The 25,242-nt window shown below is 32.5% G+C and overlaps 3 protein-coding genes across 3 annotated transcripts in view; 1 reads left to right on the forward strand and 2 right to left on the reverse strand.

The window, feature by feature from the left end:
* The window catches only part of LOC139515399 (usherin-like), an 88,277-nt gene extending 77,345 nt beyond the window's left edge, over window positions 1-10,932 (forward strand). The window contains exons 57-64 of the mRNA XM_071304969.1: window positions 399-494; window positions 3,755-3,999; window positions 4,354-4,577; window positions 5,829-6,008; window positions 6,461-6,541; window positions 8,751-8,980; window positions 9,609-9,833; window positions 10,712-10,932. Of these exons, the coding sequence (XP_071161070.1) occupies window positions 399-494; window positions 3,755-3,999; window positions 4,354-4,577; window positions 5,829-6,008; window positions 6,461-6,541; window positions 8,751-8,980; window positions 9,609-9,833; window positions 10,712-10,783 (1,353 nt within the window). The 3' untranslated portion in view covers window positions 10,784-10,932. The remainder of the gene's footprint in view (window positions 1-398; window positions 495-3,754; window positions 4,000-4,353; window positions 4,578-5,828; window positions 6,009-6,460; window positions 6,542-8,750; window positions 8,981-9,608; window positions 9,834-10,711) is intronic.
* A 3,353-nt stretch (window positions 10,933-14,285) lies between these two features.
* LOC139517201 (DDB1- and CUL4-associated factor 4-like) lies at window positions 14,286-20,788 on the reverse strand (the record flags this gene model as incomplete). The annotated part of the gene is made up of 4 exons (XM_071307926.1): window positions 14,286-15,276; window positions 17,135-17,249; window positions 18,199-18,366; window positions 19,940-20,788. Coding segments are annotated over 4 exons (1,350 nt in total), but the record flags the coding sequence as incomplete, so codon positions are not given.
* Window positions 20,789-21,722: 934 nt separating this feature from the next.
* On the reverse strand, window positions 21,723-25,205 carry LOC139517200 (nucleolar protein 58-like). Its single transcript, XM_071307925.1, has 2 exons — window positions 25,129-25,205; window positions 21,723-22,802 (listed from the first exon to the last, which is right to left on the reverse strand). Exon 2 carries the CDS (start codon window positions 22,748-22,750, stop codon window positions 21,983-21,985), a length of 768 nt encoding a protein of 255 aa, XP_071164026.1. The 5' UTR covers window positions 22,751-22,802; window positions 25,129-25,205; the 3' UTR covers window positions 21,723-21,982.
* Between the last annotated feature and the right edge of the window lie 37 nt (window positions 25,206-25,242).

Consider the following 25,242-nt stretch of genomic DNA (forward strand, 5'->3'; position numbering starts at 1 on the left):
CGTCCGTCCGTTCGTCCCGCTTCAGGTTAAAGCTTTTGGTCAAGGTAGATTTTGATGAAGTTGAAGTCCAATCAACTTGAAACTTAGTACACATGTTCCTTATGATATGATCTTTCTAATTTTAATCCCCAATTGGACTTTCGACACCAATTTCATGGTCCACTGAACATAGAAAATGATAGTGCAAGTTTCAGGTTAAAGTTTTTGGTCAAGGTAGTTTTTGATGAAGTTGAAGTCCAATCAACTTGTAGCTTAGTACACATGTTCCTTATGATATGATCTTTCTAGTTTTAATTTCAAATTAGAGTTTTTGCCCCAATTTCACTGTCCACTGAACATAGTGCGAGTGGGGCATCTGTGTACTGCGGAAGCATTCTTGTATCTTATATTTTTTCCAGAGTAAAACATCAACAACAATTGCTGTTACACTTACAGAACCGACAGTTAAAAATGGTATCATCAGAAAATATAGTGTGATTGTAAATAATACTGTGGTTAGTATAATTATTATAAACTAAGTATAAGATACAAGTACATTCTACATAGTATGTGTAATACAATCAATGATAATCGAGTTGTGTCAACCATCCATGATGATATCAATATCAGTCATGATTGCAAAGGCTTCATCAAACAAGTCATGATTTCAAGACTCTATATTTTAACTTAAAAAGGTCAAATTCAGATGCAAAGATTTAGTTGGTATATTCTTTTGTCATGAAAAACATTTGATATTTAAAGAATGTAAACACCTATGTATCAAGTTTTCAGTTGAATTTTGAAACATCATTGGAAATGTTCGTTACCGGTTAATAAGTTAAATAAAATTTTGGAGGATTGCAACACAATTTCATATAGCAGTCCTAAGTATGAAATTGTTTAAATTATTATGGCATATTGTTATTCTAAATTATTTCCCAAAATTGATCGCCCTGAAGATCATAAAAAACATTTTATTAAAATTAAGTATGTTAATAAAGGCTTTGATTTTGTAAATATTGCCAGTATATTTAACGACCATTCTGTTAAAGAACAAATTCCTGGATATTTTGACAATACTGAGCTACCTCTTATTTGTTATATTTACAAGAAATCTACCCGGAAATTTGTGTTTAATTATAGTCAATTGTGTAAAGATGTTAATATCAGTGAAAATACACCTACTTCATGTAATTGCAGTAATTCCGAATATATTTATGGACCCATTTCCCATGTTATAACAGGAGATCTTAACATCGTTCAAGACCGAGAGTTAAAATCATTCCTCAGTAAAGGACCTAAATATCGTCCCCCGTCAATTATTAATTGGAATGAGTGTCGTAATATCATCCACGACTCACTCCATACTTACTGTATGAAATGGATAAAACGGGAAAAAGCTGACAAAAAATCTTTGGACTCTTTTTTTAATTCAGTAATGAAGATAGTTGATATACGTATTCAACATTTTAAAGAACATTTTACTATAAACAATAACCACAATAAACCTATTTCTCGTATCAAACATAAACTAAAAGAACTAGCCAAGGAATTTGTTTTTGTCCCGGCAGATAAAGCTGCTAATAATATTATTATTGTTTGACGTAAATTTTACATTGAGGTTCTGAAAAAGGAAATCACCAATTCACCAACATTCCAACTGACTCCATTTTCAGAAAACGAAATCTGTAACAAACATAAACTTTTAGCCACCGCTTTACAAGCAGAGCCAAATACAATGAAAGTCCCAACCATGTATTGGCTTCCGAAGCTACACAAAACCCCTTACAAATATAGATTTATTTCGTCTTCAAGCCATTGTTCAACTACTAAATTGTCTATTCTTCTTACCAGCACACTTGGTACAATTAAAAACCTGATAATAAATTGTTCAAATAAGGCCTTCGAAAATAGTGGAATAAATTTCTTTTGGAGTGTCAAGAACTCGTTGGAAGTACTTGATAAATTGCATGCTTATATTGGTGATTTTGAATCTGTTCAAAGTTTTGACTTTTCTACCCTGTATACCACATTGCCTCACATTCTCATTAAGAAAAAATTCACACACCTAATTAAATGGGCATTCAAAAAATCAGAATGTGAATATATATGTTCAAACTCTTTTAGGTCATTTTTTAGTAGCAATAAACAAAAAAACTATGTTAATTGGACATGCTTTGATACTATATATGCCCTTGAATTTTTACTAGATAACATTTTTGTTCGCTTTGGGGATTCCGTATATCGTCAGATTATCGGAATTCCAATGGGGACTAACTGTGCACCACTTATTGCGGACCTGTTTTTGTATTGTTATGAGTTACAATTTATGACAAAAGTAAGCAAAGACCCATCGAAACAACATCTGATAAACAAATTTAATAATACTTTTAGATATTTGGATGATATTTTGGCTCTCAATAATGACGACTTCAGTATGTATATTAATGAAATTTATCCTGTTGAACTTACTTTAAATAAAGCTAATACTAACAATGACCACTGTCCTTTTCTCGATCTTGATATCTATATCACTAATGGAAAGCTGAATACTAAAATTTATGATAAAAGGGATGATTTTTCATTTCCTATCGTTAATTATCCGTTTTTAGATGGTGACGTTCCCTTGTCACCATCTTACGGTGTTTATATATCTCAACTTGTACGATTCGCTCGTGTATGTAACAATGTTTTAGATTTTAACGAGAGAAATTTATGTATTACTGAAAAATTATTACACCAGGGTTTTCGATATCACAAACTAGTCAAAACATTTACTAAATTTTATCATCGGTATAAAGACATCATTCGTAAATATAGCTCAACATGCAGACTTCTAATACGTTCAGGTATTTCACATCCAATTTTTTATGGTAATATTCTTTATAAAGCACAAAGGTGTCAGTATTCACCTCAGAAACTTACAAAACCTTTGAATAGACTTATTAAGAAGGGATATAATTACGATACTGTTGTCAAGTCATAAAAGATTGCATATTTTGGCGTTAATATTGAGTCACTGATAAGGTCTTTGCATCGGAACTACCGGTAAACACATTATTTTTTAAAAACAGTTGTTGGCATGACAAGGGTTATGTTCTTCTCATATATGTTATGATGGTATGATACTAAACCCCTAACGGGAAGGATTGTGCCTGATGTTCATATGATGAAATCATAATCTTTCAGTCAGTCAGTTTAATTGAAGTCTGGAGCTGGCATGTCAGTTAACTGCTAGTAGTCTGTTGTTATTTATGTATTATTGTCATTTTGTTTATTTTCTTTGGTTACATCTTCTGACATCAGACTCGGATTTCTCTTGAACTGAATTTTAATGTGCGTATTGTTATGCGTTTACTTTACTACATTGGTTAGAGGTATAGGGGGAGGGTTGAGATCTCACAAACATGTTTAACCCCGCCGCATTTTTGCGCCTGTCCCAAGTCAGGAGCCTCTGGCCTTTGTTAGTCTTGTATTATTTTAATTTTAGTTTCTTGTGTACAATTTGGAAATTAGTATGGCGTTCATTATCACTGGACTAGTATATATGTGTTTTGGGGCCAGCTGAAGGACGCCTCCGGGTGCGGGAATTTCTCGCTACATTGAAAACCTGTTGGTGACCCTCTGCTGTTGTTTTTTATTTGGTCGGGTTGTTGTCTCTTTGACACATTCCCCATTTCCATTCTCAATTTTATGAATCATTAAAGTATTATAGACATAATTTCAAATTATCCTGCAAAAGTAGAATAAAATGATTTATGCTTCTTTACTTCAGATTAGTAGTAGTATTGGTCTTCATCACACTATAGGACTAAATGTACCACTAAAACCTAACACAGTGTACAGTATGAAGGCAGAGGCTTGTACAGGGGGAGGGTGTACAGTTAGTCAAGCTATATCTGTACAGACAACCAGTAGTATACCAACAGGGATGTCACCTGTCAGAGTGGACAGTACACAAGCTAACAGTCTAAAACTTAGCTGGACTTATCCTACAAATCCTAATGGGAATATTATAAGGTGAGTACTGGGTGTTATTTATATGGAAGGACAACCCATGAGCAACATAACAGGACAATTTTCCTATAATTTCTATCAGGGATATTAGAAGGTTAATATATAAGTGAAACTTTAAACTATAAATATATGCTAATATTAGTGGTTCCTTTCAAAATCACCATCAGTCGTGCCATGCACTTTAAATCTTGGCTGAAGCCTCTAACTGTCAATCTCTTTTTATCATCACAAAACCCCATAAAGGTAGATCTTTGAGATATGCAAAGTAAGGCAAATTGAATAGATATATTTTATTGTGAACATTAAAAAAAGTGTCAATATTTTTACTTTAGCATCTTTGATTATTTTTTTTTATAGATTCATACTGTATGAGAGGAGAACCTGTCCACTTTTACCTCAGCCCATACTTAATGTTCCCTGTGTTATTGGTGAGGTCAAGACTGTATTTGATGGTTTGGCTATACAAAGGGAGATAATTGGTCTGACACCATACACAGCATATGATTTTCAAGTCCATGTAGAGAATACTGCAGGAATGGCAGAAGGTATTGCCTGGGTCAGAGCAGAAACCAAATCATCTGGTATGTATAACTTTAAGATATGATATACTCATTGTGAACAGGCAGAAATGTTATTTGATTGTTCTATGGCCAATTCAAGATTTTGTTGGATTGTAGAGAGTAAAACTCAAATTTTAAAAAAAATACACATATGTATCATATGTCCTAAGGTATTATAAATGCTACTGCTAAATAAGCATACACACGCTTCACATATTATACATAATTTGTTGCATGCAAGATATTAACAACAAAGAAATAGTTGCAACAAGGTCATTTTTGTCGAGCCTTCGACTTTAGTCGAAAAAGCGAGACATAGTGATCCTACATTCTGTCGTCGGCGGCGGCGTCCACAAATATTCACTCTGTGGTTAAAGTTTTTGAAATTTTAATAACTTTCTTAAACTACACTGGATTTATACCAAACTTGGACAGAAGCTTGTTTATGATCATAAGATAGTATCCAGAAGTAAGTTTTGTAAAAATAAAATTTCATTTTTGCCGTATTTTACTTATAAATGGACTTAGTTTTTCTGCGGGAAATCATTACTTTCAGTCTGTGGTTAAAGTTTTAAAAATTTTAATAACTTTCTTAAACTATCCTTGGTTTGTACCAAACTTGGACAGAAGCTTGTTTATGATCATAAGATAGTATCCAGAACTAAATTTTGTAAAAAATTAAATCCATTTTTCGGTATTTTACTTTTAAATGGACTTAGATTTTCTGCCAGGAAACAACACATTCACTCTGTGGTTAAAGTTTTTAAAACTTTAATAGCTTTCTCATACTATTTTTAATTTGTACCAAACCTGGACAGAAGCTTGTTTATGACCAAAAGCTAGTATCTAGAAGGAAATTTTGTTCAAATTTTGTACCTGTGTATTTTTCTTATAAATGGACTTAGTTTTTCTTCTAGTTAACATTACATACAGTCTGCAGTTAAAATTTGAATAACATTTATTAGATTCATAAACTATCCTAGATTTTTACCAAACTTTGGATAGAAGCTTCTTACAATCAAAAGGAATATTTTTATTGATTTTTTTCCTTTTTTTTTGTTCAGCCTGCGATTTACAGCAAAAGTAGGCGAGACACTGGGTTCCGCGGAACCCTTACAAATTTTTCATAAATGTAGAGTTACTTACAAATGATATACAAGTCCTGAACAAATTTATTAGTCAAACTTGTTAATAAATCTCTGTAAATCTTTTTCATTTTTTCTTATGTTGAAGTAATATAATTGGTTTTAATTTAATTATGTTACATTTCAGCTCCATTATATGTTGCCTACCCAAGGGTAAACAGAACAGGAACAGACCTGGTTATTGATTGGTCGGAAAGTTTTACATTGAATGGAAGACTTATGGAGTATATCCTTGTTGGAAACAGTAGGGAGATTTTCCTTGGCATTAATACTGTGTTTACGGTTAAGGATATATCATTGGATAAAAGTAAGTTATACTTTGAAAATGAACTTCAACGTGGTCTTTTGATTTTGATTTTTTTAATTATCAGATTGATTATAGAATTCTCTGACAATGCAATAATAAGCTCATCAAGTGAGGCAATATAGTTAATTGAAATTTATTTTGCTGTCAAATATGAATGAAAGCTTGTGTGCAGGATTACTTTGTAGTTACTCCATTATTTTGCATTTTTGTCAATAACTTTTTTTTTATCTTTTATGAGATAACTGTGAATCACTTTTCCTATAGCAAACCTTCCTGTAATTGTCATATCTTGCTGAAGAGAGGAAAGGGACACTAAATATTGAAGATTAAAAAAATGCCCTGTTAAAAATAACAAAGTACATTAACCTAATGCATAGGAAAGATTTTTTTACTTTAAAGGCAGGGTTTATCATTAAGTCCTTTTTTTAATGTATACTCTTTGTTTATTTCAGAATCAGAATTTACTTTAAGATTGGTAACAGATTATGGTTCTGTAGGATCACCAGTTTTTGTGTATGACCCTATCAATACAGGTAACAAACACATTTTTCATGGGATATATTAGGTGGTAAAACTATTATGAATGTGACTCATCCATTCAATCGATTCATCAGTCACGTCTCAGTCATTACAGCTGAACGGACATGCTGGGCCAGCTCTCCTTTACCCGCTATCTTCGATGAGGGTTTACAGTTAGATGATCAACGACTTACTACTTAAGATGACAGAAACCAATCCAAGCCATACAGATAGACGTAGTAGTTGGCGTACCCACGTTAACATGCACTCCAAAACCATTGTATCATGGGGAGTGTTATGCCGATTAACGTCCGAGGGCTGTATCCTAGGTATTGGGTGATACGACCTTCATTTCACTGCCTCACGGCTTTGGTCCTGATAACGCTTCCTATCATCTTTAGAACTACGTCCACGATTCATCTACCAGTACTCCATCATCGAGGTTAGCGGGCTGCCAAGCTGACCAAACTGGCCCTGAAAGCAGCCGTTGTGAAGTATTAAAGATAAACAACAAAATAGTCAACAATAGAAAAATCAACTCACCAAAACCAAGATGGCGGCCTACACATATGGTGTCCTCTACTACTTGTTCCTGACCCACGGCATCAAAATATGTTAAAGCTCACCAAACACCTTCGGGCACCGAGCCGACCGTGCGAGGGCTGAAAAGCCAGTCAAGGTCGTTAAACACTTCCATATATGAATGTGACTTGATGAAAATGATTTATTAGTCCATACATGTGAACCTCCTGACGGGAGTACAATAATCCAGTTTAGGAAAAAAATCCTGTGTATGAAACATTTTATGAATGAAAATTTTCAGCCGCCATTTTTTATATTTTGTTAATTAGTACTATGGGTGTAACTGACACCTGTGTTAAATTTTACCTGTAAACCAAAGAAGATGTATGATTATATGGCTTCACTTGACAGCTTGGGTGTCAAACATACTGGTAATCAACGATTGTTTACCTCTAGCAAACTGCCGATGTGTAATAAAAACTGTGTATTGGAAGATAATTGAAATCGATTTTGGTTACTTCCCTTTGATTTATTCTGTTTTAAGTTATTTTTATTTAAATAAGGTAAATTGTAAAAAGAATACAAAGAAAATATGTTTTTATCAAATAGTCATAAAAGGATGGTAATTAAATGATTTTAAATGCCTTGGGATAAAAAAGTAACAAATTAAAAAATTATTTGAGGAATATAGACTTCTTTGCAAGGTTTAAATTGAAATTTATATGAAAAGTCTGACATACTTAAAAGAATTGTCTTTCATTTGGTTACTTATTTGTAACTTTAACTTGCCTAAAAAGTAACCAATGATAAGGAGAAAAGAGAAGGTCATAGTGTGTTATTTAAAGGCAGTCTGACAACAACAATTATCTAAAAAAACAAAAACAACAGGAAACAGACTATTCAATTTTTTTTTAATAATGTGATGTCTTTCAAATAGAAAGACTACAATGATACTAAAAACATATTGCATTCTGATGGAAAGTTGAAGAAAAAACACTCTTAAAAACAATTTCTACCTGAAACAGTTACATTTACGACAAAATTCATGTCGATAAAAAACCTCCTGATCTGAGGCCTAATCTCCTGACCAAAATTTCCCAATCTCCTGATCTGAGTTTCCCAGTCCATCACATGTATGTAAGTCTCTGACACATGTGGATCAACAACCACAACAATAATATTGAAAGTCAATTTAATTTTATCCTGCAATCGACCTTTTATACTAATACAGGTGTACATAAAAATGAAGCAACAAACGTATACTAGACCTCACAGTTCAATTTGGGGTCCTGATATCCATCTGCGTTTTAAGTCGTATTGATTTTATCTAAAAACAAATTCAGTGATTGGGATGGAAAAAAAAACTGTACAAAATAAATTGCAGGATAAATCCAATAACTGTTTATTGTCTTAAAATAACAGCTATATTTGTGCTTGGCTCGAAACATTTCTCAACCTTGTACAAATACAGCTGATATTTAAAGACACTAAACAGTTGTTGTCTATATTACTACCCTTCAAATCAGTTAGAGGTAGTTGGTAAAGTAAGAGGAACTCATACAACTTAGTTTAAAGAAAAGAGGAAGGAAACCATGTACAATGTATATTCTTTTTTTGAAATTTGTTAATTTTAGTTTTATTTACACTAAAAAAATCATATAGATATAGATTATATTTATTAGAGTGTATTAATGATTGCAGGCACAACAACAGTTTTGAGCATTATATCAACACCAAATAATACATTCTACACTGAAATCTGGTTTATTGTACTGGTGTCACTAATTGGTGCCTTGTTGATCTTTACACTGCTAGCCTGCTGTCTCAGACAGATTGGGGCTACCAGACCATACATCAGAGAAAGAAATCCATTAGAATTATCAAAGTATCCAGCAACATTTGATCCAAATGAACCTGATGACAGCTCTCAAGTAAGTAACCCTTATATTTTATGTGTGCCGTACATTATATAGCAAACACAAAGGTAAGTATTCACAACATATCTAGGTATCACCTTTTTCACAAATTGATGAGCTTTGGGATAAGATGATTGCTTCAATACACTAGCTTATTCAAATATAAATATAATTCAAACAATAAAGTGTTGCATTTGTAAAAACTTATATGTACTTAAGAATGACTGTAATATTTTTTCTGTCTATGAAGAAATGTTATTTCGAATAGACAGAAAAAATATTAATTTAATTCTAAATTCCATTTTAAATTGTAGAAAACCATGAAACCATGTCTATGGGCTGATAACAAAATAACGTCAGCCAATCAGAAGACATGTTACATCCAAAATTAAATTATATGTATATATATATAAATTTCATCAACAGTAAATAAATTTGAAATTCGTGTCCAAAACTTAGGGTGGACTTATTGAACTTTAGGAGAGTGTCTCTCTTTTTTAATATTTAACTTTCTTTTGCAATTAGCAAAAGTTTAGAAAAATTAAGGTTGAAATGAATTGAGATGTGTTCTATTTTGCTAATCTTTTATTACAAGACTTAAAATTTATTAATTTCTGATAAATGACTATGAAAATCTTTATAGGCATCATCAGGCAGACCATTTCACACAAAGTCTAGTATAAGTTCTTATGGAAAACATAAAGATGGAATAACAAACTATAGCTTTGAAAGTGGTTACCATGAGGATAACTCTAGTAGAAGTAGATCGAGTTATCTTGATGACCAATCTGGTAAAATGAGATTATCAGATTTATTTAAAGATGAGGAGGATAAAGCAGTCTGGGAGGATTATCCTGATAATGGGCTGGTAAGTTTTCATAGTCTACTGCAACAGAAACCAAATGAAATATCATTTTCATCCATGTGTGAGTACAACCACTTCTCCTGATTAAAATAATTCACATCTGTAAACAATGCAACAAAGAGTACTATCAACAAATGGGTACCATAACAAATATCTGAATTTTAAGATTTTGATGTGGGTAATGTAAGAGTTGATTACACAATTAAGTTACCCACATTTTCCTGCCCATCAGTCTGTCTTTTTTCTCTTGAATTGATTCGCATTTTCATGCCATTCTATTTTACAGCTTAACTATAGAATACCCTTAATATAGCTACTTCATAAGTAAAAGGCTACTATTGGAAGTGTAATCATGTTTGTCCATCTTGTTTCTTTGAATATTACATATTTTTCTATATGAGGGATCCTTCATTTGACCTTGTACTTGTATTTTACTGTTTCTGTATGAAAAATCCTTTATTTGACCTTGTACTTGTATTTTACAGTTTGTATGTGGAGAATATTTTATTTGACCTTGCACTTGTATTTTACAGTTTACCTTGTACTAACTCTACAATTTCTGTCATATGAATCCATTATTTGACCTTGAACTTGTATTTTACAGTTTCTATATGATAAATCCTTTATTTGACCTTGTACTTGTACTGTACAGTTTCTGTATAATGGATCTTTTTTTTTTTACCTTGTACTTTACAGTTTCTGTATGACCAATCCTTTATTTGACCTTGTTCTTGTTTTGACAGTTTCTGTATGATGAATTCTTTGTTTGACCTTGTACTTTACAGTTTCTGTATGATGACTCCTTTATTTGACCTTGACCTTGTGTTTGACAGTTTCTGTACGATGAATCCTTTATTTGACCTTGTATTTATATTTTACAGTTTCTGTATGATGAAGACTCAGATGAGAGTACCTTACCTGGATATCAGTTTGGTGGTGATACAGTGCTATGACATTTTAATTGGATTATAATTTATGTTTTGTAATAGAGAATTGTTTGTATAATATTTTGAAATCATCATTATTTGTAAATTATTAATATATATTTATATATTTTTGTTTTTTTATTTATTTATTTTGTAAATAAAATATATACATGTAGTATTATGTTTTTTTTTCAACTTTTAAATACATATACATTAAAGATTAATACAGGAATTAGCAAAACTATTAGAGGTATCCAGAGTACCTGGAGAGAATCACTGACCTTCAGAATGAAAACTGGCAATCTTTGTCAATTAAGATCAGAGACAAAAGTACCTTGCCATCAATCACCTCATTATTAGAAGGACCACTGCTGAAGACCTACTTTACATGATAAATCACATTGTCTGTCAATGTTTCTGCTAGCTTTAACAATCTTTACTTTGTATAAGCAATGTTAAGCCAATAATTCGAATCAGAGAAATAAATGTCAAAACAAGAGTACACATGCTGAAATGTCTTACCTCCTTTACTTACCATTGATTTTATGTTAAAGTCATATGAAACAAGTGACTGGTGAAAAATAATGTTTATCCAATTCTTGAACCAATGGATGTATATATCATAAACTTAATCTTTTTTGCAGATTTTATCATTTCTTACGCAAACATATTGTATAATCATCAATTTGTTTTCTCTCTGTCTGTTATGAAGTAAAAATATGACAGCTCATTAATTGTCATGATTTGAAGCCGTAGTTTACCGATTGTCACCCTATAGTAAACAATAAACAAAGCATGGATATTGAGAACGTGTATAACATTTACAATCAGATAATAGTTTATTTCAGTGACAGATCCATGCGTATTGTGATCACAGGAGTTTTACGAGAAGGGTCACGCTAAGGTCACTTTGAATACTTAAAATATGTTGGTGAATTGCTTCCTCGAAGCAAGCAATCAAAAAAAAGTAAACTTCTTCTAAATGTGGACAAATTAAAGAATTTTCTTTAGAAAAAAGTATATGTACATAAGTTTAATAATGACAACTATCCATTTTGTTATAAAAGACATATGCATCATTTTTTTTTAATTTGAGGTTTCATATATGACTTTAATAGTCCTAAATGTAAAGCATTAATACAAGTATCACATTACCTTAACATGATCCAAGAAAATTAGATCAAGGTCAGATAAACCAAACGAGAAATCCATGTACACATTACAATCATTCCATACACCAAATATAGTTGAAATGTTGCTTATAGTATCTAAGTAACTAACTAAACCACGAAAATATAACATTGATGAATGAACCATTAAAATGAGGTCAAGTGTCAGATGATACCTGCCAGAAAAACATGTATATATTTTACAATCAATCTATTCAATAAATATAGTTGACTTATTGCTTATAATTTAAGAAAAAGAGACCAAAACACAAAACTTAACACTGAACAATGAACTGTGAAAATGAGGTCAAGGTCAGATGATACCTGCCAGACAAACATATATATACTTTACAATCACTCTATGCAATAAATATAGTTGACTCATTGCTTATAGTTTAAGAAAAAGAGACCAAAACACAAAAACTTAACACTGAACAATGAACTGTGAAAATGAGGTCAAGGTCAAATAAAACCTGCTAGACTGACATGTACACCATAAAATATTTCCAAACACCAGATATAGTTGACCTAATCCATATAGTATCAGAAAAAAAGACCAAAACTCCAAAAAATTCTTACTATGACCACTGAACCATGAAAATGGGATCAAGGTCAGATGACACCTACCAGTTAGAGATGTACGCCTTACTATTATTCCATACACCAAATATAATAGACCTATTACTTATAGTATCTGATATAAGGACTTGACCATGAAAACTTAACCTTAAAATTGAGAATGGAAATGAGGAATATGTCAGAGATAACAACCCAAACAAAGAGCAGACAACAGCTGTAGACCACCAATTGATCTTCAACGCAGTGAGAAAATCCCACACCCTGAGGTGTCCCCTAAATAGTATTATGTACAAGTTCAGCGAAAATGGACATCACACTGAACTCCAAAACATATAAATGAACTAAAATTGAAAAACATACAAGACTAACAAAGACCAGAGGCTGAGGCCACATTTAAAAGAATGTCTGTTTCCCCTCCCTCGGGTCTACCCTTTGTAAACAGACCAGGAAGGCAGGTTCTTTTTTTTTTTTTTTTTTTTAACTGGATGTGATTGTCATAGCATGGTCACATGAATGGTTTGACGTGTCCAGTCCAGGCCACTTATCAGTTGTTTGTGCTTAATTTGAGTGTATTTATTTAGATTATCAATCCTTCTGCTTTCAAGCGCCTTCCAAAAATGGAAACAAATTATTTTCAGGAAAAAATTAATTTCGATTTTTTTGTGGAAAATAATTTTCTGACCCGGGGGCTTATTTTTGACCCGGGTGGGGGAGGGGAAACAAACATATTTTTAATTTTGGCCTGATCCATGACATGAGGTTCAGGTCAAATGAATGACGAGCATGAGGATCTGGCAAGGTAGGCACCTACTAAATATAGTTATCCTATTACTCATAATAAGAAAGAAATTAACATTACAAAATATCTTAACTTTTTTTAAGTAGTCGTTGAACCATGAAAATGAGGTCAAGGTCAATGGACATGTGACAAATTGAAACTTCGTAACATAAGGCATCTTTATACAAAGTATGAAGCAATCAACTCTTCCACCTTCTGAAATATATATAAAGTTTTTAAGGAATTAACTAACGCCGTTCATACCAGATCACTATTACTATGTCAAGCTTTCTGCAACAAGTCTTGGGCTCAACAACTTGAGAAATCAGAAAATTTCATTGCTAAGACAGATTTAACTTCATTGAATTGATCTTTTGATAGGTGGCTCAAACATGATCAAATCTGATATAAGACTTTGAGGATTTGTGATACAACCCTGCGACCTTTAAAAGGAAATATGACCTTAGTACCTGTCCTAAGTCAGGAATCTGATGTACATTGGTTGTTCTGTTTATGTAGTTCAAACGTGTTTCTCGTTTTTATATAGATTAGACTGTTGCTTTTCCCGTTTGAATGGTTTTACACTTATAACTTTTTGGGCCCTTTATAGCTTGCTGTTCGGTGTGAGCCTAGGCTCCGTGTTGAAGGCCGTACCTTAACCTATAATGGTTTACTTATATAAATAGTAACTTGGATGAAGAGTTGCCTCATTGCCACTCATACCACATCTTTCTATACAAATGTATCTATAATAATTGCTTTATTTGCTAAAAAGTCACCTGTTGACCTGAGACAATTTTGAAAAAGACATTGTAACCCAAAGGAGCAACACTACTGGAGCCTCGGTTAAAGATGTTCAATTTGTGTATAGACTCTTCAAGAAAATGTCACTGATGAATAGCCCTTTGACACCTCTCACTATACTTATTATAAACAATAAAGTTCAAAAGTATGAAATCATGCTAAAATTACAGTTTAAAAATACATATAAATACAAACTATAGACTATATATTACTGACTTTTTATTTAAAACTTCTTGTTTACAAAGGAAAGAAATAAAAGTAAAATGTACAATGGTTTGTCAAATACAATAAGTACTTAGACAATTTAAAAAAAACATTTATCAGCTGTAGATTTAAATAACTTATTCTCAGTGTTTTCAAAATCATGTGATTAACATAATGATCTGCCAAAGCACATGCTATACTTATACCGACAAGGTCCCACTCTAAATTTTGGATGAACGAAAACTAGAAAACACTGTCTATTCTTCAATTCCTTTGTTTACTAGCGACCAGAAAATCAATGTTTTTCATGGCCAGTCCCCACACTTTATCTCTTTAACAATCATTTATAGCCATATCTGTATAATCTGAGTAAACATAAACTTTATCTCCCAGTCCCATCAACAGTCCAGTATTCCCCTTTTAACTGTCATTTACAGCCATATCTGTATAATCTGAGTAAACATAAACTTTAGCTAACAGTCCCATCAACAGTCCAGTATTCCCCTTTTAACAGTCATTTACAGCCATATCTGTATAGTCTGAGTAGACATAAACTTTATCTCCCAGTCCCATCAACAGTCCAGTATTCCCCTTTTAACAGTCATTTATAGCCATATCTGTATAATCTGAGTAAACATAAACTTTATCTCCCAGTCCCATCAACAGTCCAGTATTCCCCTTTTAACAGTCATTTACAGCCATATCTGTATAATCTGAGTAGACATAAACTTTATCTCCCAGTCACATTAATAGTCCAGTATTCCCCTTTTAACAGTCATTTACAGCCATATCTGTATAATCTGAGTAGACATAAACTTTATCTCCCAGTCCCATTAATAGTCCAGTATTCCCCTGTCTATCGTTCCATGTCTTTGAGTATAACACAGATGGGAAGAAATCATAACTTGTTGCCATTGGAGGAGGAATAGTCTTCATTAGTTCACCGGTCTGTAGACACCATAATCTTGTATATCCTTCTTGGTCAACTGAAAAATGTTTAAATATGGTTTTAAGTTAAGCACAGCTGATATATATCAAATATGATAAGTAACCTGTACAAAACTGCATTAAAAATTAATCTCCTTGGCTTATATTTTTTATGGCCCCGCAACAAACCCTGCAACAAAGTTGTCGGTGCCATATAGTTTTACCCTTGTCCGTAATTCAGAAATTCAGAAATTCCGTCATTCCACAACAAACCATAATATAGAGTTTTTTTCTAAACACCTTCAGATATTGGGATGATTTTTGGTGTGTGAATTAACCATGATGAGTTACAGATCAAGTTTAAGTTTCATTCCCCTCCGCTAATTTTTGATGAAATTACAGGCTTTGGACTTTGATAAATTGTTAAAATTCACAGTTATACAGACTTTTTTTCTAAACTCTTTCAGATATTGGGATGATTTTTGGCATGTGGGTTAACCATGATAAGTTACAGATCAAGTTTCAGTTTTATTCAGATCCGCTAATTTTTGCCGAAATTACGGGCTTTGAACTGTGATAAATTGTTGAAAATCACAGTTATACTGACTTTTTTTCTAAACTCTTTCAGATATTGGGATTATTTTTGGCATGTGAGTTAACCAAGATGAGTTACAGATCAAGTCTATATGCATCCAGATTTTGAGCTTGTTTTTTATATGTGAGACTACCATCATGTTTGTGTCCACATGTGTTATTCAAATTTCAGATTTTTCAACTTTTTGAGACAGGGCCATTCATGTCGCTTTGACACATCTAGTTTTTGTTCTGAGTCTGAGAACATGGTTTTATAATGATCGAAAAATCCATTTGAAATATTTCCTGGCATAGATTTACAGTTACATTGATGGATGGCTGTTAAATGTCCAACGTCACATCAATTTCATATACAGGACGTGAACATGTCATTGTAATATGAATATTAACCTTGCTTTGTACAATATCAACATGCTGAGCCAGATTTTTAACATGCTAGTAACAAGGTAACAGTCAGCAGGCAGAAATGTCACTCTGCCTGGACACACTTCTTTGACTTTCAGTCGACCAGTATTTGTTCTTACTCCTTAATGCTGTGTGTTAGAAGAGAGGCAGTAAATAGCAATATTATAAAGTTTTTGGTTTTTGATCTGGCCATGGTTCAAACCTATGACCTCCCACACTGAAAGTGAATATATATGCTACTACAACACCTTCGAGGCCATCTACAGTCATAGTAGCTTAAGAATATGATATTTACAGTGATTACTTTTGCTGAGAATACAAATGTTGCAAGAAAGATATGTAGAAAGTAATATAACAGAAGTTTAGTTAGCTATGAACACTTATATTGGAAGAAATAAATAAAGAAACTCAATAATCCTACAAAATTAATTGACTTGCATGGAGAGTTGTCTCATTGGCACTCATACCACATCTTTTTATGTCTACTTTATAATGATTTAATTGTTGTAAGCTAAATGTCCTTTTGCAAATACTTCATGTACATTTAAGCAAATTAACCATTTATGCAACAAAAAGATTATGTTAAGTGGGTTGAAGGGTGAAGGGCTAAATTTCTACAGTCACTGGAAAATGAGGTTTTCTTGGATAGGATATAGACATTTTGGTATCCCCCTCAAATCCATCTCTGCTATTCATAATGGCTAGTCATGTACTCCTGTAATATGATTCAAGAAGTTAACGTATCTGGATAATAAATTTTATTCTAAATCTTATCAAAGATATCAAAGAGAAGAATGGGCAGTAAGTGTTTGCACTTATGGAAATGTACTCAACTAGCTATAAAAAGAAGTTTATTTAGTCATTGTTCATTGTTTATGACATGTTTAAGACCTTTCACTTTAAAATCTGTCTACATACCTCCATAAACAATTTCTTCGGACTGGTCAACATGTATAGGTATCCTCAAATATTCATTTTTCATTCCTAAATACTCTGTTACAACCTTTCTAGTTCTTAAATCCCATAGATTTATCTAAAATAAAGAAATAAAGAGATTTTGAGAATAGTCCATTTCTGTGCTTTTAAAAAAGGAAAATTGGAGAAACAGTATTGCTAACCGTGACACCTACCATCTATCTATAATTCAATTATCAATTTACTCTGTCTACCAATTATGCTGTTTACCAATGTCTACTCCGTGGAAACAATTTTGAAAATGTGATATTTTAAAAACATTCATCTCAATAAGTCATTATATTCATTAAGAAGAGGCTTCTATGAGTCTAAATCACTCACCTGCCAAATATTGAAACAAAAATTAAGGTACATGTAATATAAAATAATCAAATTCTATGAGGAGTCATCTGATACTTTTATGATGAAAACTGTTACATTCCGAGCTTTTTCGCTTGGTCAAATTTTATTTATCTATTGTGGTTTTCAAGATATAATACAACAAATGCATTTTCATCCTTATGTTCCTATCCATCATCCATGGTGGCAAGTTGGTTGATTGACAGGAACAATTAAAACACAAACTTAATACTAAATCTCTCAAGGATCATTCAGTTGATTGATTGATTGGTTTTAAATGCCACTTTCAACACTATTGTGCTATTTGGTGGGGGTCATTTTATTTTGTAGAGGAAGCCAGAGTTTCCAGAGAGAACCAATGATCTATTGTAGGAAAAAATGACAATCCTAGTCAATTAAGATTGGAGTTGAGTGCACCTGCCACATATGGGATTCAAACTCATAACCCCAGTGTTGACAGCCTAGTATTTCAGCAGTTCAACTACGCATAGCACTCGGCCAGCAAGCCCCTCATTCAGTTCAAGTTTGGTTATTATTCATGCAGTGGTTTCAGAGAAGATTTTTTTATGTAGAAGTTTATGTTTTAAAAGCTAAAAGATGATTATGTTTTGAATTTCTTGTGTGAATATCTGAATGTATGCTAGTTCTTTTCAATATTTATTTTTTACCTGTCCTTTCACGTCACTGGCCAATAGATGGACATCATTTTGTAGTAACTGTAATCCACAGACACTAGAAGACTGAGTCAGCTGGTTGACAGCATACGTTGATATACTTCGTAGATCATGGGTGAAAATCTGACTGTTCCTTGTACCACTATACAAACAGTTCCCATTCTGTAATATACACAGGTTGTAAAAAATCATTCATCATTTTTTTTTAAATACATGTACAATGTATGGTGCCATACGGTCCTACAAATGTAGGTAGAACACTGATTATTTTCAAATGCAATTTGTTGACCTCAAGGTTTGTATATTTTTATAACTTTCCAATACGAAGACATGTAAGATGTTAATTAAGTAAAATCTATATGTCACAGTTTTTTATATTCATATATATACATGTATGTATGTATTTGATTTTTGTCAAGCCTGCAACTTTTGTTGCAGAGAGCTAGACATATGATAGGGAAAGTGATCCGCCGGCTACATGTACATTGGCGGCAGCGTTAGCTAACTTCCTAAAAGCTTTATATTTTAGAAGGTGGAAGACCTGGATGCTTCATATTTTGTATATAGATGCCTCATGTTATGAAGTTTACGTTAGTCACATGTTCGATGTCCTTGACCTCATTTTCATTGTGAGTTTGACTGTCCCTTTGGTATCTTTCGTCCCTCTTTCATGGTTCAGAGACCACTTGAAAAAAAAGTTCAGATTTTTTGTAATGTTAAATTCTGTCTGATCATGCTGATTATAAGTAATAGGATAACTATATATGGTATGTGCGTACCTTGCAAGGTCCTCATGCCCGTCAGACAATTTTCACTTGACCTCGACCTCATTTCATGGATCAGTGAACAAGGTTAAGTTTTGGTGGTCAAGTCCGTATCTCAGATACTATAAGCAATAGGTCTAGTATATTCAGTGTATGGAAGGACTGTAAGGTGTACATGTCCAACTGGCAGGTGTCATCTGACCTTGACCTCATTTTCATGGTTCATTGCTTATAGTTAAGTTTTTGTGTTTTGGTCTGTTTTTCTCATACTTTATGCAATAGGTCTACTATATTTGTTGTATGGAATAATTGTAAGATGTACATGTCTAGCGGGCAGATGGCATCTGACCTTGACCTCATTTTCATGGTTCAGGGTCAAAGTTAAGTTTTTGAGTTTTGGTTTATTTATCTAATACTATATGCCATAGGTAAACTATATTTGGTGTATGGAAATCTTTTATGATCTATATGTCAGTTGCGAAGATTTTATTTGACCTTGACCTCATTTTCACGGTTGATTGTTCAGTGTTAAGTTTTTGTGTTTTGGTCTGTTTTTCTTAAACTATTAGCAATAGGTCAACTATATTTGTTGTATGAAGAACTGTTAAAATGTCTGCCTAGCATGGTTCATCTGACCTTGATCTCATTTTCATGGTTCATTGGTCAATGATTAATTATCTTGGTTAATGTTAAGTTTATGAGACAGTTGTAATAAAGCTTTATATTTAGGACTATCAACATAACATCAATGATAAGTAAAGAAGGCGAGACATTTCAGCGTGTGCACTCTTGTTAAATTGTATCAATGCATTGAATCCTTATTAAATTAGGGATCCTCTACATGTAGTGCACAGATATAATGTAAATTAATACAATAATTTTTCAGACAACTTTAAAATCCATGCATGTAATCTTTTTGTTACTCTTCACACACAAAACATAAAAATAGACAGCGTAAACAATGAGCATACCTGTTTTGAGAATACTTGACAAAGAACATCACTATTGTGAGTATTTATCTCCCAAAGTCTCCTTGTTTGAACATCTAATAGTAATCCACATTTCTCACTCCCCACACTAAATTGGTTGGCATGCTTGTTCCAGGCACAAGTCCATGTTGCTTTTTGGCCAAGGGAATATACTTCATATCTACTGGAGCCCTCACCAAACCCTTTGATAAAGACTAAACTTTCTGGGGTACCAGTATAAACCATCCCTGTATATAACACACTGTCTTTGTCAATAAGACTCATACTTGAGATTTTGACAGCTGACTGGTAGTTACTACAACTAGGGAATGGATCTATTGATAAAGACAATCTGTCCTTTTGACTAGAACTTGGTTTATCGGATAATTTTAACCACAAAATTCTCTGAATCATGGAGTCTTTTAGTGAAAATAATCCAATCATATGCTTATTATCAATCATTTCAAGCTGGTTGGCATTCTCAAGTCTTTCAAGCCAGTCTCTTCTTGTGTCTGAATAAATTTGAATTCTAGTTTGTGGGGTTGTATTCAAGTTCTTTAACCTAATTTTATGTAAAGTGTGATCCAACTGCCTTTTTGATAAAAGACCTTTCTGAAAATTACAGGTCACACAAGGAAGACAATTATCATAGACAGAGAGCTGATGTCTTCTTGAAGTTTCTGTCCTCGGTTTTACCGGATTCAGCAAATCAGATTTTCTTGTTTCTTCTTTTTCTTTTATTTTAATAGCCTCCTTGGTAAATGCTTTGCCAATGCAACTACTGTTAGGCAAAATTTTAAAATATTTCTTCTTTTCTTTATCATAATAAAATCCAGGAAGCTGTAGATATTGTTAAGGCATAAACATATGAATGAGCCTTTTTATTCATGATTGGTATTACAATGTAAGTTGTTGTATTCAAATATATTATCTTTTAGTCTTTTACAATGCAACTTCAAGCATTGCTTAAAAAGTAACTGATACTTTCAGATGAGACTAAAATTTAAGTTTTTTTTTTTTATGAATAATATTTTAAGAAGATATTTCTGAAATGTTCCATTGTTTTTATGACATGTTAACAAATTTGTGCATTACTGGCACATTTATTTTGCCAAATTGCATATAGAATAGGAATAAAGTACATAAAATTTCCAATAGAGCTCCAATGCTACAAATGTAAGGGGTCACACTAAATGCATTAATTTTGTTCACTATGCATGCAAAAGATTCAAAACATTTTAATACACACCACATCAATCCTATAAATTAAAAATGAATTTGTATTTAAATCATTCCATGTAACTGAAATGTAAAAGAAAAGAAAATAGATCTATGAAAATAAAATATGACCAAAAAGAGTTTATAAAGGCCTTACATTGTAACATACTTTCTTCCTGTTGTGTGGTTTCAGAGATTTTTAAATAGAATTAAGTGCAATCTCTCCTGGCTGTGTAATATTTATAAGGCTCTTTGATATGACAGCACAAAAAAAGAGCCTTTTGATCATTATTATTTATTATCGCTATTTTGTGCATTTTTCCTTTGATCTTTTTTTGTGATAATTTTCATATCATGCTTCTCGCTTGAGATGGAAAAATTATCGCTAGAAACTAAGGAGGCCATGTGGCGTTGCTAACGAAATTGACATGAAATTGTCAACGTCGTCATAGGTAAAATAGCGATAAACAGATTATCATTGGTCATCTCAACTCGATTGCTTTTCTCACTTTCGCTGTACCAGCTCAAGCGAGAAAATCAATCTCGTTGAGATGATCAACGATAATCTATAATTATCATATTTGAACAAAATTGACTTTGCAGTATAAACAATGATAAATGAAAAGTACAACTACAGGGGTACATTTAAAAACTTTTCAATCAAAATCTGGAATATGATTTTTTTCATTAGGAAAAATAAGGACCATTAAATTTATATTAACATGATTAATGATATTTGGATCAAACAGGCCAATTATTTTTAGCAGAAAAACTTAAAATATGGAAAGTTAATGTATGACAATACAAACAAACTGATCATCAACATGATCAATGCTGATAACTCACACTGACTCTTTGCTTGAAAATTGCACAAAAATGCACTAGAATCACTCCAATGTTTATTATACAATGTACTTTTAAAAGGATATCAGGCATGTCTTGCTTTTCTCTACTTTCATCTTCTGGAAGTTTTGTGGAACAACTTCTGTGGTTATTATGATGTTTGCTTTGTGATGAGCTTCGTGGAGTAATGTGAGGATTTTCAGAAAAATAAGTGGAACCTTCACAACTTGAACTACAGGATGCCATATTATTCGTTTTCTGCTTATGTTTTGTTTTGCATTTTGATGATTGTTTTGTCTTCCTCAATTCTACTTTTCTAGTCTTACTTTTCTGTACAAAAGTTTGATATTCTTTACATTTCTTGTCAGTTTTGTGAATCTGGTTTTCTTTCCTTCTAATTCTTGAAACAGCTTCAGACTTAACTTGAGAATTACATGGATTTCTTGATTCAGATTTCAACTTTTTCTTTGAACGGGGTGTAGCTTCAGCTTTTGAATCATTAAATGACTTTTTAATTCCAGTCTCAGATCTTTTATTTTTCTTTTGTTTCTTCTCAGATAATTTTGAATGATCTAAGGAAAGATTTTCATGCTTCTTTTCACTCTGTCCTTTTAAGGTTTTACCATGACTCTGATTTTTTTTGCTTTTCTTTACTGTTTCTGTATGTTTCTCATCTTTGGATATGGAATCCTCCAAATGTTTAGACTTCTTTCCTTTTTTCTTTTTGTACAATTCTGTAAATCTCGATGACATAATCTGTTTTACTTTAAATGATGCATATTTTTAGTCTCCATATATACTACACCTACAAAATGTTAGAATTCTTACAATTAATTTCTTAAAGAAAAAACTATTTTAATAACATCAAAGTTCCAAGTACTGTACATTATATGGATAACTGACAGTATGAATGGTATGTGGACTTCATAGCTAGTAAAGGTGGTTAAATACCCATGTACAATGTAGTAATATGAGCCAATATGAGGAACAGGTGTTAAATATGGAATTTACAGGTCATGCAGGTAGTGTTCATCACATATTGTTTGAAGCCATTTCAATCACTTATAACTCTTATGATATTGCTATTAATTCTTAAGAACTTAAGTTAAACCTTGAGACATGCTACATGTGTATGATATTGTTCACCAAAATTGTCTTTTTAAGTGATATATACCTACATTTCATGAATGAATAAAATGCAAAACAAAAATGATATGCACTAGACATGCTAGAAATTTTTACCCTCTGAGGCTATTCTTTTTTTTTTTTTTTGCTACGGTTTCAATTGACAAATAATTTAAAATTTGGATGTAACGCTTCATCTGATTGGCAGACGCTGTTATGTTTATCAGCTCATTGACATAATTTTGTCCGGTGACCCTGATGTCATCAACGTTTTTTCATAGTTTACTCCGGTTAAAATGGAATTTTGAACAGATATATCATGTTAAGGAGGGGTATTTGCGAAAAATACCAGTCGAGAGAATGTTAAATTTCACGAGCCGTAAGGCGAGGGAAATTCATTCTCAAGACTGGTATTTTTCACAAATACCCCTCAATAACATGATATATATGTTTAATTACACCGAATGTTAATGTACTAAAACGCATTGATGATCGTGACGTTACAAGCGTCCAGTCGGATAGAGTATTTTTTGGCAAATACCACGACAGAGAGGGTAAAAAAGGCATATCCTTTTAGCAAATACCCCGGCGGCGTTAAAAATGAACGATATTCATTTGATAACAGAAAATTGGTGAAAAATTCACTGGCTATTAACCAATCAAAACCCCGGATTCTTACATAAGGTGTAATTAAGAATTAAATCATAAGAATTGACTGTAATATTTTTTCTGTTTATTCAAAATAACATAAAAAATGTGACGCACACTCAAAATAACCTGCTACATTTTGTACATGTACATGGGTTATTCAGCATGCACCACATTTTTTATGTTATTTCTTCATATTAGACAGAAAAAATATTAGTCATTCCTTAAATATCAATGATGCTTTTAAAAATTGTCGGATAATCCTTTAAAGTGTTTCAATATTGCTCAATTTTCATTTCTTCAGTTTAAGAAAGATATATACAAGAATGTGAAACAAAACTTTATTATAGGTTTTGTAGACAATTCAAAACTGATTTTTCACAAATAAATTAAAATAAAATAACATATTGTTCCTGCCTGCCGGGCCTTGATAATTTTCACATGTTAGGGGAAACCAACATTCATTTTCCAATAGACGTATATACAAATGTACACTTGCATACAAATTTGTCCGCCATTAGGCATTACATATAATCACACAGGTTCCTGTATAATTTGACATCATAATTCAAAACATTTGACGTCAAAACTAATAAGTTATTGTTGCTTGTCATCTAAAGGTTATTCTGAGGTGATATAAGGTCATTTGGAGGCAAAATACAGCTAAATACAAAAAGTGTAAATACGTTTATGGCCTATAGGCTTTATTGCTCTAATAATACATCTTATCGCTATTTGTTCGCCATTACTGGATATCACACAAGTTCCTGTAAAATTTTGACCTCATAAAACAAAATATCTGACGCCACAATGAGGGGGGATAGGAGGGGTCCTGATCCTGAAATCCCGACTTAAAAAAACGAATTCCCGAGGTCCCGAATTTAAATAAAGTAAATCCTGATGTCCCGAAATCCGAAAAAAACTATTCCCGGATCCCGAAAGGTTCAATCCCGAAATCCTGAGCTTAAAAACACCCGATCCCGGAGTCCCGATAAAGGTCCTATCCCCCCTCCACAATGGAAAAGTGATTGTTGTATGCGTCAAAAGTTCAAGTGGCCGGGATTAGTGATAAGGTGTATGCCCAAATGTGTACCTTGGTTAGCAGCTGGGGTCTTTTTATACAGTTTGTACTGACCCTCGGTGTTAAGATTTTTTAAATTACTTTATTTCGTGTACTTATTTAATTTATAGTAACACTTTTATGTGGGTTGTTTTTTTGTGGATGACAAGATGTGTTTATCCGGATGATTATCTTTTTGATTTGCCAAGCACAGCTTTTATTTCTTCCTCGGTTGGTGATAATACTAGATATCAACAAACCTGAAAACTTTACGTAAATTTTAATCAAGGACTATTACCTTAACATTCTATTTTATGACAATACTGCTCATTATTTTTTTCCTTGAAATAGTGAGTTATTTCCCTTTGTTGGTTCATAATTTTCAATACTATTTTATGAAAAGAATTTTTAA

Source organism: Mytilus edulis, chromosome 3 (assembly GCF_963676685.1).
Source record: "Mytilus edulis chromosome 3, xbMytEdul2.2, whole genome shotgun sequence".
Classification (NCBI taxonomy): domain Eukaryota; kingdom Metazoa; phylum Mollusca; class Bivalvia; order Mytilida; family Mytilidae; genus Mytilus; species Mytilus edulis.

What these genes read in the sequence shown, in the direction of transcription:
- LOC139517200 (XM_071307925.1), bottom strand. Translation starts at nt 22,750, where the DNA reads ATGTCATCGAGATTTACAGAATTGTACAAAAAGAAAAAAGGAAAGAAG.